The sequence below is a fragment of the Aphidius gifuensis genome, linkage group LG5 (genome assembly GCF_014905175.1).
Source record: "Aphidius gifuensis isolate YNYX2018 linkage group LG5, ASM1490517v1, whole genome shotgun sequence".
Lineage (NCBI taxonomy): Eukaryota > Metazoa > Arthropoda > Insecta > Hymenoptera > Braconidae > Aphidius > Aphidius gifuensis.
In genome coordinates, this window is record NC_057792.1 from 3,261,607 (window position 1) to 3,279,271 (window position 17,665).

The 17,665-nt window shown below is 22.3% G+C and overlaps 1 protein-coding gene across 3 annotated transcripts in view; it reads right to left on the minus strand.

Moving 5' to 3' along the window:
• Nucleotides 1-4,528: 4,528 nt before the first annotated feature.
• LOC122856741 overlaps nt 4,529-17,665 on the minus strand; it is a 43,787-nt gene continuing 30,650 nt past the window's right edge. For 2 of the 3 annotated variants that reach the window (XM_044158532.1, XM_044158534.1), the window contains exons 11-18: nt 16,373-16,498; nt 7,126-8,121; nt 6,663-7,055; nt 6,372-6,515; nt 6,082-6,295; nt 5,870-5,986; nt 5,485-5,697; nt 4,529-5,396 (exon numbers count right to left, since the gene is read on the minus strand). In XM_044158532.1, the coding sequence (XP_044014467.1) occupies nt 5,128-5,396; nt 5,485-5,697; nt 5,870-5,986; nt 6,082-6,295; nt 6,372-6,515; nt 6,663-7,055; nt 7,126-8,121; nt 16,373-16,498 (2,472 nt within the window). In that variant the 3' untranslated portion in view covers nt 4,529-5,127. The remainder of the gene's footprint in view (nt 5,397-5,484; nt 5,698-5,869; nt 5,987-6,081; nt 6,296-6,371; nt 6,516-6,662; nt 7,056-7,125; nt 8,122-16,372; nt 16,499-17,665) is intronic. The other variant, XM_044158533.1, reaches the window with a different exon arrangement.

The window sequence follows — 17,665 nt, forward strand, 5'->3', positions numbered from 1 at the left end:
AGACTTGCTGGTAAGGATTTTATAAAACAATATTATTACTTATAAATTATAATAACCAAAATATAATTCATTTTTTTTCAGCCTTGGTGGAAGAAGAAGATTGCCTTCGAAAAAGCCTCAGGGGTGCTAAATGTTGGGATGAATTATTACCGGAAAAAAGTTTTCTTCATACGCTGGAATTATACAGTAGAACGTAAGTTATATTTTAAAAATATAAAAAAATAAATAAAAAATTTAAATTAATTCAATATTTTATAATATAATTACTTTTATTTGTTACAGTTTTGTTCCCAAAGTTGAGAAATGTATGTTTTATATTTTTGATCAATGTCCAAGCACCGATCCACTCTTTTCACCATCATCTAGTGCTCGAAAATTCATGACTGATTTTAAAAAATTAGGTCGTTCCTTTTTTAACTTATCTAATTCAACACAGACCTTTGATGACGATTTAGATAATTTTTTTTTAGAGTATGCTTTTTAAATATCCATCAATTAAAATATTTTTTTTTTTTAGTTTGTAAAGTATTTTTATATTGTAATTATATATAAAAAAAAAAAAAACAAAATGACAATTAAAAATGTCCTGGTAGAATAAAATTGATCAATAAAAAAAATTTTTTTTTTAATAATGAATAATGACACACTTGTTTTCATTTATTTATTTATTTTAGAAATATTAACAAAAAAATAATCCTGGACAAAATGTCAATTCATTTATACCAATTCGATATTTTATTAATATATTCGATATTTTAATATTATTTTAAATAAAATAAAATATAAAGTTTTTTTAAAAAAAATATAAAAACAAAATTTTAAGCATAATAAAAATGGAAAAAAAAATTTTTTTTGGTCGAGATAAATATTATGTGACAAAGCTTATAGATTTAGTACATACCTGGCAATTTTACATTTAGCTGCAATTTCCGGATCTGTAACGTACTGTAAACAGATAAAAAAATAAAATAAAAATGTCCTGGTAGAATAAGATTGATCAATAAAAAAAATTATTTTTTTAATAATGAATAATGAGACACTTGTTTTCATTTATTTATTTATTTTAGAAATATTAAAAAAAAATATAATCCTGGACCAAATGTCAATTGATTTATACCAATTCGATATTTTATTAATATATTCGATATTTTAATATTATTTTAAATAAAATAATCTTTCTAGTCTTCTTGGTTCATTGTATTAAAAAAATCCTTGAACTGGTAATCCAAAGGAGAGAATGGAAAAGAAAATCTAAATGCCCTAATCCCTAAATGCCATCTATATGTAAAGAATTTTAGTCATGCACAGTGTACTTTAAAAAAATTGTTGGGAAGGAGTCTTTCAGTGGTAGCAAGTGGTAGCAAGTGGTAGCAAGTGGTAGCCCTATATAAAGTTTGTACTGGCCGTGTGCAGTAACGGGTTCAATTAATAAGTGTTTTAATTTTCTACTATGGCTTTCAACAGAGGAATTTTGATGCTTGCCATCATTGCTTTAACCGGTATTTTTGAAGGTATTGTAATTTATTAAATTATTTATTATTTGAAATATATTTTTTTTTAAATTTAATTTATATAATTTTAATGGAAGACAAAAAATAATTGTTTTTTTTTTCTATTCTGTATAGTCACGTGTCAACTTTCGAAGTGGACAAATAAATTTTTAAATTCAGAGTTTATAAATAAGTGTAGAAAAAATCTAATCGAAAGAGAATTTGATGCTTTACTGATTTCTTCAATAAAAAACTTTGAACAATGTCGAAATGGATCTGTTTTCTCTCAATTACATGGACGTATAGAGAATGCAAAAACTCCACTGTTCAGTGTTCCATCTGATTTTCCACTCGTTTGTAATACTTCGCCTCATTACTTCGCATGTGCTGAAAATTTTGTCAACAGTGTACTTTTTTGTGAGAGACAACCATCTCGGGATAGAAGAAATTTAATTTCTGGAGCAATACGTTCATACGCTGGTTATTTGTGTTCAGAGAATGCGAAAAGACTTGCTGGTAAGGATTTTATAAAACAATATTATTACTTATAAATTATAATAACCAAAATATAATTTATTTTTTTTCAGCCTTGGTGGAAAAAGAAGATTGCCTTCGAGAAAGCCTCGGGGGTGCTAAATGTTGGGATGAATTATTACCGGAAAAATTGTTTCTTCATGAGCTGGAAATATACAGTAGAACGTAAGTTATATTTTAAAAATATAAAAAAATAAATAAAAAATTTAAATTAATTCAATATTTTATAATATAATTACTTTTATTTGTTACAGTTTTGTTCCCAAATTTGAAAAATGTGTGTTTTATATTTTTGATCAATGTCCAAGCACCGATCCACTCTTTTCACCATCATCTAGTGCTCGAAAATTCATGACTGATTTTAAAAAATTAGCTCGTTCCATTTTTGACTTATCTAATTCAACACAGACCTTTGACGGCAAATTAGATACTTTTTTTTTTGAGTTTGCTTTTTAAATATCCATCAATTAAAATATTTTTTTTTTTTAGTTTGTAAAGTATGTTTATATTGTAAATTATATATAAAAAAAAAAAAAACAAAATGACAATTAAAAATGTCCTGGTAGAATAAAATTGATCAATAAAAAAAATTTTTTTTTTAATAATGAATAATGACACACTTGTTTTCATTTATTTATTTATTTTAGAAATATTAAAAAAAAAATAATCCTGGACAAAATGTCAATTCATTTATACCAATTCGATATTTTATTAATATATTCGATATTTTAATATTATTTTAAATAAAATAAAATATAAAGTTTTTTTAAAAAAAATATAAAAACAAAATTTTAAGCATAATAAAAATGGAAAAAAGAAATTTTTTTGGTCGAGATAAATATTATGTGACAAAGCTTATAGATTTAGTACATGCCTGGCAATTTTACATTTAGCTGCAATTTCCGGATCTGTAACGTACTGTAAACAGATAAAAAAATAAAATAAAAACATCAATTAAAAAATTCCTAATAATTATAAAACAATTTTCATTGAAAAAAAAAAAATAAATAATAATTACCTGTTGTTTTTTAGCTATTGATCTTTGGCCCCTCTTGACCATTATTTTTTGCTGTACTTTATGTAACAATTTAGCATAGTCACCATCATTATTATTATCTTCAATATTTCCATTTGTATTTTCATTTCTTTGTTTAACTTCCATTCTTGATTTAATTTTTCAGCAATTACCTTTGCTTCTTGTCTCAATGGTTGTTTCAATTTCTCTAACAAGTGGTGACATTATTGGAAAAAGTATTGGTCTCAAATATGGATCAAGTCGAATATTAATAACAATGCTTTTAATCCAACTGAATAATGCTTTACCCTGTAAATAGAAATAATTTAAATTTATTAATAATATATCATTAAATTTAACCAGATTAATAAAACATTTGAATAATAAAATTAATTATTAATTAAGTATAAATAAATTAATAAAATACTTACAACAACAATTGATTTTGAATTTTGAGTTACTTCAAAGTTTGCAGCTTTTCGTAATCTTTCTAATATCCAAAACAATGATAAACCATTATTTTCAATTTTATTTGTTTCTTCAGCACTGCTCCAACTTGTTGATTTAATAATTTTTGAAATAATAAATTCACATTTAATAACTTCATCAGCAGTTTCTTGTATGATCATGTCAGGATGAATTTAATCAATAAGATCAAGTGTCAATTAAAAATAAAATAATGTTTTGGATTAGGATAATAGAATGGGCTAAGAGGTATTTAATGAGTTTTGAGAAATAAAAAAAATGATTGATAAAAATTTTAATTATGATGAATAAAAAAAAAATATTATTTCAGTAATAAACATGATAATAAAAACAATACAATGAGACCAAAATTAATAGTAACATATATTATATACAAATACAAGATGATTGTTCAATTTCAATTGTGGGTAAGATTTGTTTTTATTTTTTTTGTTTTTTTTTTTTACGATAGAATATTCATATTTAAATATATATATATTATATCAAGGTTATTTAAAATAGATAAGTACTTACAAAAAATATATATTACTAATAAATATCTAAATATTGGATACACAGTGGTATATGACTTGACAGAATAAAAATATTTATATATATAAAGAAAAAGAAAAAAAAAATAGGTACAACTGTTTTATGGCAAAAATTTCCCTGGTCCAAAAATTAATGGAATTATTAAGCAATATTAATATGAAATTATTAAAACGATTAATTTTTTTCTACAATATTATTATTCATTAAAAATCTAAAATAAATAATTTCACAATTGGGAGACAGTTTGTACCAATTTTCTTTTTGTTTTTTTTTTTAATTTCACGTCTAATTTAAATTTTCTAATGTGCCATAAAATTGTAAGCTTAATTATTTATTTTTTCTTATACCTCAAAAATAATAGAAAATAAAAAATAATATACTATGATACTAAATGATAAAACAAATATTATTAATAATCTTTTTTTCTTTTAATAAAATAAAATTTTTTCATCTTTTTTTTTTTGTCGTTAACTGTCAACAAGATATCACTGGCAATACCTTGGCAGAAAACCTTGACAATTGAAGGCCACAATTTATAATGACTTACATGATAATAACCTTTCGCAATTTATAAACAAAAAAAAAAAAAATTTACAAATTTAATTTCTTTTTTTTTCATTCCAATTAATTTCAATTTTTTTTTTCCATCAGTAAGTCAATTGTGTGTGTATGTTAGTCTTGAGACTGGCTTAAAGTTTATTATTTCCATAAAATTTATTTTTTTACATTATCAATAATAATAATAATAATATTTGTCAATTATTATTATTATTATTATTATTTAATTAACAATAACGTCAAGCCACTCTAAAACATTTCGAAACTTTGAACGTTTCTAAACGAAAAAAAAAGAATATAAAAAATAAAAAATAATACAAATAAAATATATCCAAATAAAATAATTAAAATATTTGGCTTTTGCGCTTACAGGCCAGTGTCAGAGCTACTAATTATTATTATAATTATAATTTTAAATCTTACTTTCATTTATATTATAATTTTAATTGTGAATTTTTTTTTTTTAAATTAAATTCGATGCTAATTTTTATTGAAAAGACTTTGTTTTCTAATTTACAAATTAATGGACATGTCTTGATCATAAGGTGTTAAATTAACATCACTTGATGATGATGGTGATGATGATGATGACGATGATGATGATGAGGATGATGATGCAGTTGGTGGATTTGTTGTTGTTGAATTTTTAAGAGGTGTTGATGTATTGTTTGGTGTATTTGATGACGTTGAACTTTCTAATGTAGATTTCCAATTATTTCTTTCACTTGTATCAGCACAGCCGTCGTCTGATACTATTGATATATCAGCAATTATTCCACTTTCTGTAAAACAAATGATAAGATTAAAATATTTTCTTTTTGTATACAGTTAATGACACATTATTTATTTAGTTTAAAAATTAATACATACCAACACTACATTGACTGTTTAGTGTTGTACTACGATGATGAAGACGTGGACTAGCATCAAGTCCAAGATGTAATGTTGTTTGTTGACCACCACCACCACTACTACCACCACTACTTGATGATGAACTAACTGATATAACACTGTGTGGTCTTCTTGTTGAACGACTTGATTCATCTGATATTGATACTGCTATTGAATTTCTAAATCTTGGTGCTACAAATTAAAAAAACAATTAAATATTAATTCATTTAAATGCGCATTATTTTATTATTTAAAAAAAAATCATTTATATTTAAACGGATGAATAGTTTAGAAAATTATAAAATAAAATGAAAGTTTATTTTTAATTTTTAATAATTAATTTATTATTATAATTACGACTTACTTTTTGATAATTGTGCAACGCTTATTGAACGATCATTTATTTGATCAGCACTTGGTCTTATATCAAGACAAGGTTTATTGCCAATTCCCATACTTGACATTTCAGCAAGGCGCACTTCTACAATACAAAATAGAAAAGAGAAAAAAACAATTTTACAATAAAATCTATTAAAAGAGAAAATAAAAAATTAATTTTTTTTTTTTTTTTATTACCTCGATTACGAAGCGCCTGTTTCCATAGTAAATTACTTAATTCTTCAGTCCATGATTTTTTAATATCTTCACTTGCACATTGTAGTGTATATGTATCACCTGGTTTTCTTTTTCTAAACCATATTTCGAATTTTGTTGGTGAATCAGCCATAACAGCTGTTAATCCAATATCTGTTGTTTTTATACTGTGTTTATAAATATAAATATCTAAATTCTAATTGAAACAAAAAAAAAAAAGAAACATATATTAATTAAATTAAAGCATATTTTTAATTATATAAATTAATTACCTTTCTATCAGGAAAACGTCTTGCTTTACTGAATAATATTAAATCTTCAAATAAAAAAACTTGACGAAGACATTTTTTTCCTTTTCCTTGCCAAACTAAAAATTCATTTTGTCGTAATAAACGTCCTTGTTCCTTGACATTGACCTTAAAAATAATTAAAATAATTTAAAATGTAAATTAAAAATCAACAGATGTTAAGCTAGCTTGTTAATAAATCACCCCAAATTTTCGACTTAATAATTATTCATATATATATTACGAATAATAAATATAATTAATATGTGTACTCACATCACAATCTCTCAATGAATCCATAGCAAGTAAATCATTACCATGACGTAATTGAAATCGTACCATCTGTTCAGCATCTCTTAAATCAGCTTCACCCTCAACCATACGTTTAACACCATCATTATTTTTATCATTTGAATCTGTTTTATCATCATGATCATTATTATTATCAATACTTTCTGATAAATCAGTACCAGCTTTAACCAATTGTTGTAATAACAATGCATATTTTCCCATTCTTTGTACTGGTTTTAATAAATAACTTGCTAAATCCATTTTATCATTTAACTCAAGTTGTTTTGTTTTAAAAAATGACGTACCATATTCAGCCATTAGAGAATCAGAATTTGGCTTATTTTTATTATACAATGCATATAAATAAAATTTATTTTCCTATTAAAAAAAAAAAAAAATATAATATTAAATAACAAGTTAAACAAGTTAAATAATAAATAATACTTACATGTCTTAAAAAACATTGTCCAACCATCATTGGACAATGTTCACATTGTTCTAATTCACGTAAAAAATGTTGACTATGAAATTCATATATTTTTTCAACATTACCAAATATAACATTTCTTTGTCCTCTCATTGCTTGTGGTATATCATCTCTAACAAGTTCTGGTATATAATTTTCAATAATATATTCAAGTGATTTAACATAATCTCTTTCAGTCTGTATCATTTCTCTCATAATTAATATTATTGTTTTTTTAACTTTCATACCAGGTGTTGGTATACTTGATGATCTTTGTAAATGTGAATTAACTGGTGGTTTTAAAAATCTACGATTATTATTTATAATTGGACTTGATGATGATGATTTATCAATAATATTTTTATTATTATTATCATTTATTTTTGTTTCATTTAATTCATCAATATTATCAAGTATTGGTGTACGTGAATCATTTATTATTGTATTATTATTATTGTTAATATTATTATTATTATTTAATAATGTATTTTTTAATTCACATGATCCAGTATTTGAATCACTGTCATCCCATGAATTTGATTCAGCAGCTGATTCAGATGTTGCAAATGATCTACGACGACTTGATGGACTATCATTACTATTATTACCACGTATTAATAATACAATATTATTGTATTTATCACGTATATTTTTACATTTATCAATTATTAATTCATTACCAATTTTATCAGCAATTGTTAACATTTCATTAAAATGTTCATTTGGTAATGGTATTGGTGGACGTATACCAAAATATTTTTGATTTGATATACGTTCTAATACTTTTTCAGCTTCAATAATCCATTCTTGTGTACGTTCTTGTAATAAATAACAACGTGTTGTATCTTCAAGATATTCACGACGATCCTCAAGACGTATACCAAAATCACGTAAATGATCACGTAAATTATTTGATAAATCATCAAGACCAGATGTACCAGCAGCCTCAGCAAGATCACTACCTTTATCCAAATGTCTCTGTTGAAATTAAAAATATAATTTAATTAATTATTTTGTTTTTTAAATTATTTTTGATATTTTTATTAAATATAATAAATTTATTTCTATATGAATGTATTTTTTTTTTAACCAGACGATGAAAAAAAAAAAAAATAAGGTGTGTAAAAGTCTTGGTTCCAGGTTGGTGACCAGAACGGAATGTGAGTTGTTCAAGAAAGTCCGGGTAATGGTTTTGGTTATATATATATATGGACATTTATATAGCCATATTAACGAGTTACTCCAGCACACTGTGCTATGTCAGTTGAATAAATATTTATAAATTAAAAAAAAAAAAAAACAACAAAAATATATTTCTCATTTTTTATTTTATATTTAATATTATATTTATTTTTCTATTAATTTGCAAATTTTCAATGATATTTTATTATTATTTTTATTAATTTTACTTTTTTTTTTTTTACAAGTTATTTCCGGAAGAGATTGAGTTGTAAAAAGTATTAAGAAATAAGCATGAAGCTAGGTAAAGCGTGACTTGATAATAACAAAAATATATATTATTTATACAGAGTTAAGGATTAAAATTAAAAAATATATACACATATGAGTATTGTTCATGTGCAAGCATATATGTATATTTATTTCGCAAATTTACTGGGAGGATATGAGAAGCCAAATGAAAATACAAATGGTGATGACAGAATTAACTTGCGCCATTCACTTGCTAAGTGCATTGCATCTGTTGACTTGAAAATTTCTCTATTATTATAAAAAATTTATAATAAATTATTGTTATTATATATTTTTTTTCTTTAATCTTTCATTTCTAAATAATAATGCTAAAAGTGTATAATTTTTTTCATTTAATTTGTTACCACATTTAATACATTTAATTTCAAAATTATCATGTTGTAAAAATTTACAAAATTTGTATATTATTTTATTTAAATAATTTCAATTTATTTTTTTTATAATGTTAATTAATAGTATTAATAATACCTCGATTGTATTTTATTTTTTAAAAAATAATTTCGATTTATTTCGACGGAGAAATATTTTAATCGATAAATTTATTTTTTTTTTTTTATAATTATTTAGGGTGGAAGGGGGTGTAAAAAAAAAAGCAAAAAATCATTTAAATAATGAGGGAATATTTTACGTTATCTTGGGTATATATTTTTTTTTTTCGAAATACGAATTTCGAAATTTATTTCGATTTATTTCGACAGAGAAATATTTGAATAAATGAATGAATTTTTTCGGACAATAATTTGGGCTTTACAGGGTATAAAAAATAATTTAAAAGATGAGAGAATATTATGACGAGTTTATGATATATATATTGTATTTTTTTTTTTTTTGAAATTATTTATTTTTAATGTATCAAATGAGAATGTGAGAAACGCTGCGATCGCAATAACGCACGGGGGCGTAAATTCATGCAAGAATGGCGCCAACCACGCCGTTACCTTGAAATAACTAACATGTCATGTAAACATATATATATGTATGATTATATGCACAAGCAAAATACCATGATACATAAATTTGTAATCCTTTTATACTATCATCTCGCAAGCAACATCTCTAACGAACAATAAATTGCACAAAAAAATTTTGTTTCTTTCATTTTTTTTTTTTTCTATTATTTATATCCAACTTGTCTCTATGAAGACAAGTTGTTGCTATTTTTTTTTCTTTGCTCTGATACTTGTTATAAAGATGTTAAAAAGTAAATCATACTGCATTTATTTACAGCTAACATTAAATAACATATATAATTTTTTTTTATTCTACAAATGATTTTCATTTAAAAATTAATATTTTTTTTTCTATTACATAATAAATTAATGTCTACTTGTTATAGGAAATACAAAATTATATCTTCAAATAATACATGATAAAAAATATCAATTTAAAAAAAAAATGAAAATTTTTTTTTTTTCGAAAGAAATAAAAAACAAAATTATTCATGTGGTTATACGGTTTAAATATATAAAAAAAAATCAACGATAATAATGTGGTGTAAAATAAAAATAATGGGCAATTGGAACAGAACAAAAAAAAGATAAAAAAAAATAATAAAAAAAAAGGCAAATTGTACAATTTAAAAGTGGTGCAACTGAGTGACTATTTAAGTCACAAATAATCATTAAAAAAAAAATAATAATAATATAAATTTGTTGCTTATTGTCATGGTTAAAATAGAGAAGATACTTTAATACAAAAACCACTAATTTCAACCACACCCCTAAAGAATTTCTCACCTAATTGTTATTTTTCTATATTTTTTAATTTTCATATTAAAAAAAATAAAACAAGATGACAAAAAAAAATAAATAAATATAAATAAACAAAACATAATGAAGGTGTTCTTATGGTTTTAAATTGGGGTCAAATTCCTTTAATGGAAAAACAACGTGGGCTTTACGTAATGTTATAAATAATATATGGAAAATGAATCGAAAGGAAAGTTTAATTGAAAAAAAAAAAATAATAATTTCAAGGAAACTTTGCTTTAATAAAATGCAAAATAAATATTTTTTTATAATATTTAAAATTTATATATAGACACTTAATAATTAAAATTAAAATCCAAAAATTAATGTTAATTATTTTAAACTTCCTAATCAATTTAAAAAAATATATATATTATTTTTCTTTGCAATTTTTACTAAAACTTACTGGTACAGAAAATGATCTTTGTGTATATTTTCGTCTACGTAAAATATTAGCACGTTGTAAATCTCTTCTTGTTAATTTTTCATCATTTTTTTTAGTTAATTTATTAGCCTTATTATCAACATTATTTATCATAAATTTATCATTGATATTTATATTTTTTAAACCAATTAAAATACAGGTATTGTCACTATTAAATTCTGTTGAATTAATATTATTAATTAATTTATAATCATCATTATAATTATGATAATTATCTTCATGAAATATTTGATAACTTATTGGTACAATACCATCAAAATTATCATTTTCATATTGATTAAATATATTTATAAATTCATGATTATTTGTTGAATCTTGTTTATCAAAATTAATAAAACTCGTTGATAATACTCGTCGTAAACTTGTTGGTACATATTTTATAAATTTTGAATTTTTAATATCTAAGGTGGATCCAATTGATGATGATCTAATTTTATATTTTTTATTTTTAATTGTACGTGAACGTGATTGATGCTGTGATTTAATTTTATCATTATTTTCAATTTTTTCATCATCATCATCATTGACATCTTGATGACGTCTAAATGAAAGTAAACGGCAATTGCCGCAATCTTTTGTATCTTTTGTTAACATTCGAATTTTTTAAATCATTTTATTATTTGTTTTATTTTTTTTTTTTTAAATTAAAATCCATTAGAGTTTATTCAATTTTATATATTGGATTTTTCGTTGTCTTAGGTCGTTGCTGATACACAGTTTTACATCAACAACATCAAGAAAAAAGTGAAAGTAATCTGTAATAATAATATCCCCTTTGGAAAGTCATCGATCGTTGAATATATGTGCAGTAATTTCAAGCAACATTAGAGACAACGATAGATACACACAAAAACACTCTCACTAAAAAACAAGTTATAATTTAAATAATTATTTTTTTTTTTTTTGTTAATTAACATTCACTATATTGATGACACTTTAAATATCTTTGATTTTCATTATCTAATAAGTAATCACTTTAATAAAAAAACACTGAAATATTTAAATTATTCCTTGCAACATTAAGTGTAATTTATTTTCATTTTTTTTTAAATTATTTTCATGCCAACCAGGGTCATTGAATGACGTTCTCATCATCTCTCTTTCGTAATCATAAAATTTTTATTTAACATCAATCATATTATTTTTTTTTATTTTGTATATCAAATTTTTCCACTGAAAAATTATTATTTCTTTATATTCATTTATAGAAATTTACAATAAAAAAATTTATTGTTTTTTTATTTAAATTAAATTTTTATTGTTTTATTTAAATTTCTTTTTTAATTATAATTTTTTAAATACTTTTTATTTATAGCTTTATTATTATTTATTTATTTAAGTTACGCACATCACGGTTGTCGTTGGCCTACTGATGAATACTTGGATTGCCATGCCGGCTACAACCGTCTCCTAATGCCGGTTTATTCTTTTCTGTATTAACTCTCCCACCCAACCACCCCATTCCATAAATGTTCAATAAACATTTATCCATAATAATAAAATTTAATTTTTTACATTACCTCTAAATCCTTATTGTTATTATAATAATAAAAATTAAAAATTTTAAAATTATTACTATCTGTCTCTCCCAGACATTCGAAATTCTTTTATAATTTTTATTTTAACCCTATTATTTTTTTTTTTTTTTTCGATGCTCAAAAAACCACAGATAAATAATTTTTTATGTTTCAAATTTTATTCGCATTTTTTTTCAAGTAATTATTACTTTTATTTTCGTCATTAAAAATTTTTTTTGCAAAATGCGAATAAAATTTTTCGTTTGAATTTGGTTTTTTTTTTGAGTATTATTAAATTATTTTTATTGTCTTGAAAAATGATGAGAGTATTTATAAATATTTTTCTTTGTTCGTTTTATTTTTTTTTATTGATAATAATAATTCTTGGAATTTATGAAGATAATAATTTGATTGATTATTGTTTATTAATTTAAATATGTATTATTTTCTTTAGACATAATTAGGTCAATTAAATGTATTTAAAAATATCAAAAGTGTGTAATTACTAATTTAACATGTAATTAATATAAAAATTTTTAAATCAACTCAAGCATTATACTTTTTAATAATAATTACTCTATTTTCTTATTTTATATATTAATAAAAAAAAATAGTATGGTAATTTTTTAGAAAAATCGATTTCACTGTTTATCAAATGAGGATAATAAAAATATTTTTCACAAATACAATACAAGTTTTAAAATATGAATGAATTTCATTCAATCCGTGAAAGTTAAAATAAAAAAAAAATCTAATATTTTTAATTTATAAATTGACTTAATTAAAATTTCGATTAAAAAATATATCACCTGACATTTTAATAAAATATAAAAAAAAATACTAAAATTATTATATTTTTTTTTAAACATTGCATGTCAGAATCACCAAACATGCAGGTGCACTGACATTGTTCTGAATTTATTGCACGAAATAAATAGATAAAAATAGAATAAAATAAACTATAAAATGAAAACAAAAATAGGTCAAATCAATGCTGATTAAATGGCTAAATAATACTAAAAAAATATAAAAAAAAAAAAGATATCTAATTGACGTAACGGATGATTAAATAATTGAAAATAAAAGTAATAAATAAAAAGATATTTATAATAATAAAATTTTGTTAAATTAATAATTAAGTGTAAAATAAAAAGGTAAATAAATCATGTTTTATAAAATTGTAATTTTCATATTTTCACACAGGCGTGATTAACAAGGCTGTATTATTATTAAATTAATGCGCGTGTCATAAATAAAATGCAAAAAAAAAACATTTATTTATATTTAATAATAATAATAATTGTTTGAAGTTACTTTGATCGCTTTCAAAAGGCGCTCCCTTTCATTAATTATTATCCAGTGTATAGAAAAAAAAAAAAAGTAAAATAATATTTAAACAAAAAACAAAATTGAATCAAAGAAATTCTCAAGTATGCGTTTTATTTATATAGAAATTTATATAGAAATTATACACATACAAATAAACTTTTTCAAGTATCGATGCAAAAAAATTTTATTCATGTACGAGTTACATGTAAATGTAAATTGTTATAAGTACTGTGTTAAAAGCTACCTTAGTAACGTGGGAAATAGCCTCAATACTTGAAATTTTTTTTTTTTTTTTATTTATAATTTCAAATCACGTTTGTTGCTTTATTTTTAAGAATTTTAATAATGTATTTTGTTTTATGGAATTTTATTTTATATTTTAAAGACATTTATTTACTGTTTTTGATGAATTTTAAATTTTTTTAAATGAATATTTTGCTTGTTACATATATTTTTTAATAAAATAGTTTTATGTTTAATTTAAAAGTATTAATTAAAATTTTTACCGTATATTAATTATTAAATTGTAAGATATTTATTTAAAAATTTTTGATTCTATTTATACTTTGATTAATTAAGTTTAAATTTTTGATAGAAAATATATTTTTTTTTTTCTAGATAAATCATTTTTTTTTTTTCATTTGTTTGATATTAAAAAAAAATAATAATAAATTTACAAAAGACAAATTGAGATACAGTTAGGTTTTCCAATTCATTTGTAGGCAGGTTGAGTGTAGATTTATATTACTCGATACGTGCGTGTAAAAACGCACCTTAATTTTTTTTATTTTTTTTTGACGAGGTCGATCTTTATACTTGTTTTATTTTTATTTATACTATTCAAGCATGTATATAAAAAAAAAACAAGGAAAATAAATAAAATATCCCGGAAACCGATAAAATATAAATTTAAGCGAAAAAGCTCGTCGATATTTGTTATCAACAATTGTGATAAACCAAGGCCAATTTGTTTTAATGACTTGAAAAATGTCCTAGACTAATAACTTTGTGAAAGGCTATAAATGTTCATTTTTGCTTATCAAAATAAAAAAAAAAATAAAAATAACATTGCATATAGAAAATACAATTTAAAAGAAAAAAAAAAACTTAAAAATTTAAATATTTTCTAAAGAAATAAACATATTTTTTCAAGTATATAAATAAAAAAAAAATTTCCACTAATATATCTTTTTATTATTTATTTATAAATGCGAATATATAAATAAATAAAAAAATATTTATATTATAATCTATATATAGGGACCTTAATTTTTCATAATTTGATAATAAAAAAAATATATTTTTTATATTAAATTAAGCTTTAGATGTTAATCAACAATGACTTGAAAAAAAAATAGATAAAAAAAAAAAAAAACCACGACGACAAATAATCCATTTTATATTCTATTATTTTTATATTTATATCTTAGTCAAAAGTTATTATAAACACAAGTCGAGTATTCACCTCGACACACCCACATCACGTCTATGTGGTGTTAAAGAACAATCGGGTCACCAGAACAAACGTAATCCGGTCGTTGTATGTCGTCTTAGAGATTTTAAAAAATAATTTTTAAACATTGCATGACGCATTGAAAAAAAAAAAAAAAATTCCACAAACAATAAACATTATAAATAACAAAAAACAAAAATTGTTTAAAAAATATTTGCCGATATAAAATAACAAATATATAAAAAAAAAAATATCAACTTTAAACCTTCAATATTATTAATTTAAAATTTTTTTTTTCTTATCACTGATTAAATAAAAATAAATCCCAATAAATCCACATAATCCTTTTTAAATAATTTTTTATCAATTTAATTTTGACCTCAATAATGTTTTTAATTTTTTTCCCAAGATATTTTTTTGTGTATTTTAAACAAATGGTTATTTGTAATTTAAAAAAAAAGGGCTTTTTATTTAATTTGTAATTTAATCAATAATTCAATAGGTAATTGGTACAAGTACGTACCCATATTAAGTTGTTAAAAGTAAAAAAAATAATGAGTTTAAAATAAGTACAGTAGAAGTTTTAAAATAACCCTTAAAGTCTTTTTAAAATTCTTGTTTACTTTGATGAGCGAAAGTACTCAGTTTGAATTCGTCAAAAAATAATTATAGCTCATTTAAAACTTCCACATATAATACTTTCATTAAACCATTAACAAGTACAATTTAAAATTTAAACCATTTACATTGTTTGTTATTTTTAAAATGTTTTTTTTGGCTTTGTTATTTTCTCTTTTAATTAACAATAAAAAAAATATATATAATAATGTCAATTAAATATATAAAACACAATGAGATTAATTTTTTTACTTTCCCTGATTTGTGAAATTAATTTACTTGTTTAAATTATATTTCAAACAATTGTTAATTTTAATCATTTAAAAATTTTTTTGATTATTATAAATAATTAATAGGTGGCGCTATTGTTCAGTTGAATTATTTATTTACCAACAGAGTTTAATGGTTGATAAAAAAGATATCTTTAATGTAAATTTCAATTTAAAAAAAACACTCGTCATTACGATAAAAAAAAAAAGCTCTGGTATTTTTGTAAAAATATTTTACTTAATTTATGTGCGTTATTTAAAGCTTTAAATACCAAAAATTTGTTAAAGATTTTGGGGAAGATTAAATTGTTGAATGGCAATTTAATTGTAAATAAAAATTTATATATTTTTAGACTTACCATTGATGCAAAATAAAATTTTTCAAAATCACGTTCGTGTTGACGTGCAGCAGCAAGGGTTGTCGGTGAATGTCTTGCATATTTAGCAAGAATATCTTCTCCTTTTTTACAAAACCAAGAAAGTACCTGTAATAAACAAAAAAAATAAATCAATTTTAATAACTAAATTATATATACAAACCAAAATACAAAATAATTAATAATAAAATCAATTTTAATTTAAAAAAAAAAAAGATTGAAAGATTGAAAAAGTATAATTCAATTTTTCATTCCATCAATTATTCCAGCTTCACTTATAAATACAAGAGAATGCTGCTCGCAATCTCGTTTTCACTAAAAGTCAATTGGATCACGACCCGGAAAAAATAATAAATATCCAAAAAAAAAAAAAGAAGCAAAATCAAAATTAAAAAAAAAAAAAAACAAGATCAGTTAAAATAATTCCCCTTTTTTTTTTTTTTTGTTTCATTTTAAATTTAAGAGTGATTTTAGTGTATGCAGCAAGAAGATGATCCAAAATTTTGATCATGATGTACGAGGCCAAAAGAGCCCTCAGGGTTTTTTGTTGATTTTTTTTATTTTTTTTAATTTTTATAAATGTCTAAAGCCAATATATATACAAGCCAGGTTATTCGGGTCACTGGGCCGAGACGTTAATAAAAGGACCCAACGTCCCTCTCGTGTCAAAATAATATTAATGAAACTGACATGACCACAATCTAGATTGACTTTATTATATATATTTCATATTTAAAAATGCAATCTATAAATCTGCATCAATTTACTCTTCAAACACACCAGCCATTCCATTTAAAAAAAAAAAAACTCTTCTCTCTTAAAAAAATGCATTTTAAATTTAAAAAAAACCGAAACAATATAGAAATTTTATTTAAATACCATCAGACAATATTCAAGCAGACATAATTGTCAATTTTCCCATGAAGAAATAGACAAAAATTGTTAGAAAGGCATCAAAAAAAAATTTCAAAAAAAATAAAAGAAATAAATATAAAAGCTTATATGATGATGACGACATGATAGCAATGATGATGATGTTGATGATTCAAAAAACAATATGAAAATGTATATATGAATATATACTAAAAAGAATATTAAATAATAAAAATATCCATATAGGTGCAATGAACGTTGGATGTAAGATAGAAAGCCTCTTTTTACATTTGGTCTTTGTCCAGTTTAACGTGTGTGTCTGTCTAGTCGTGTTGTATATATATTTTAGTTTGCAATACGATGAAAACGAGAACCGTACCTAGCCGTACCTCCGATACCATT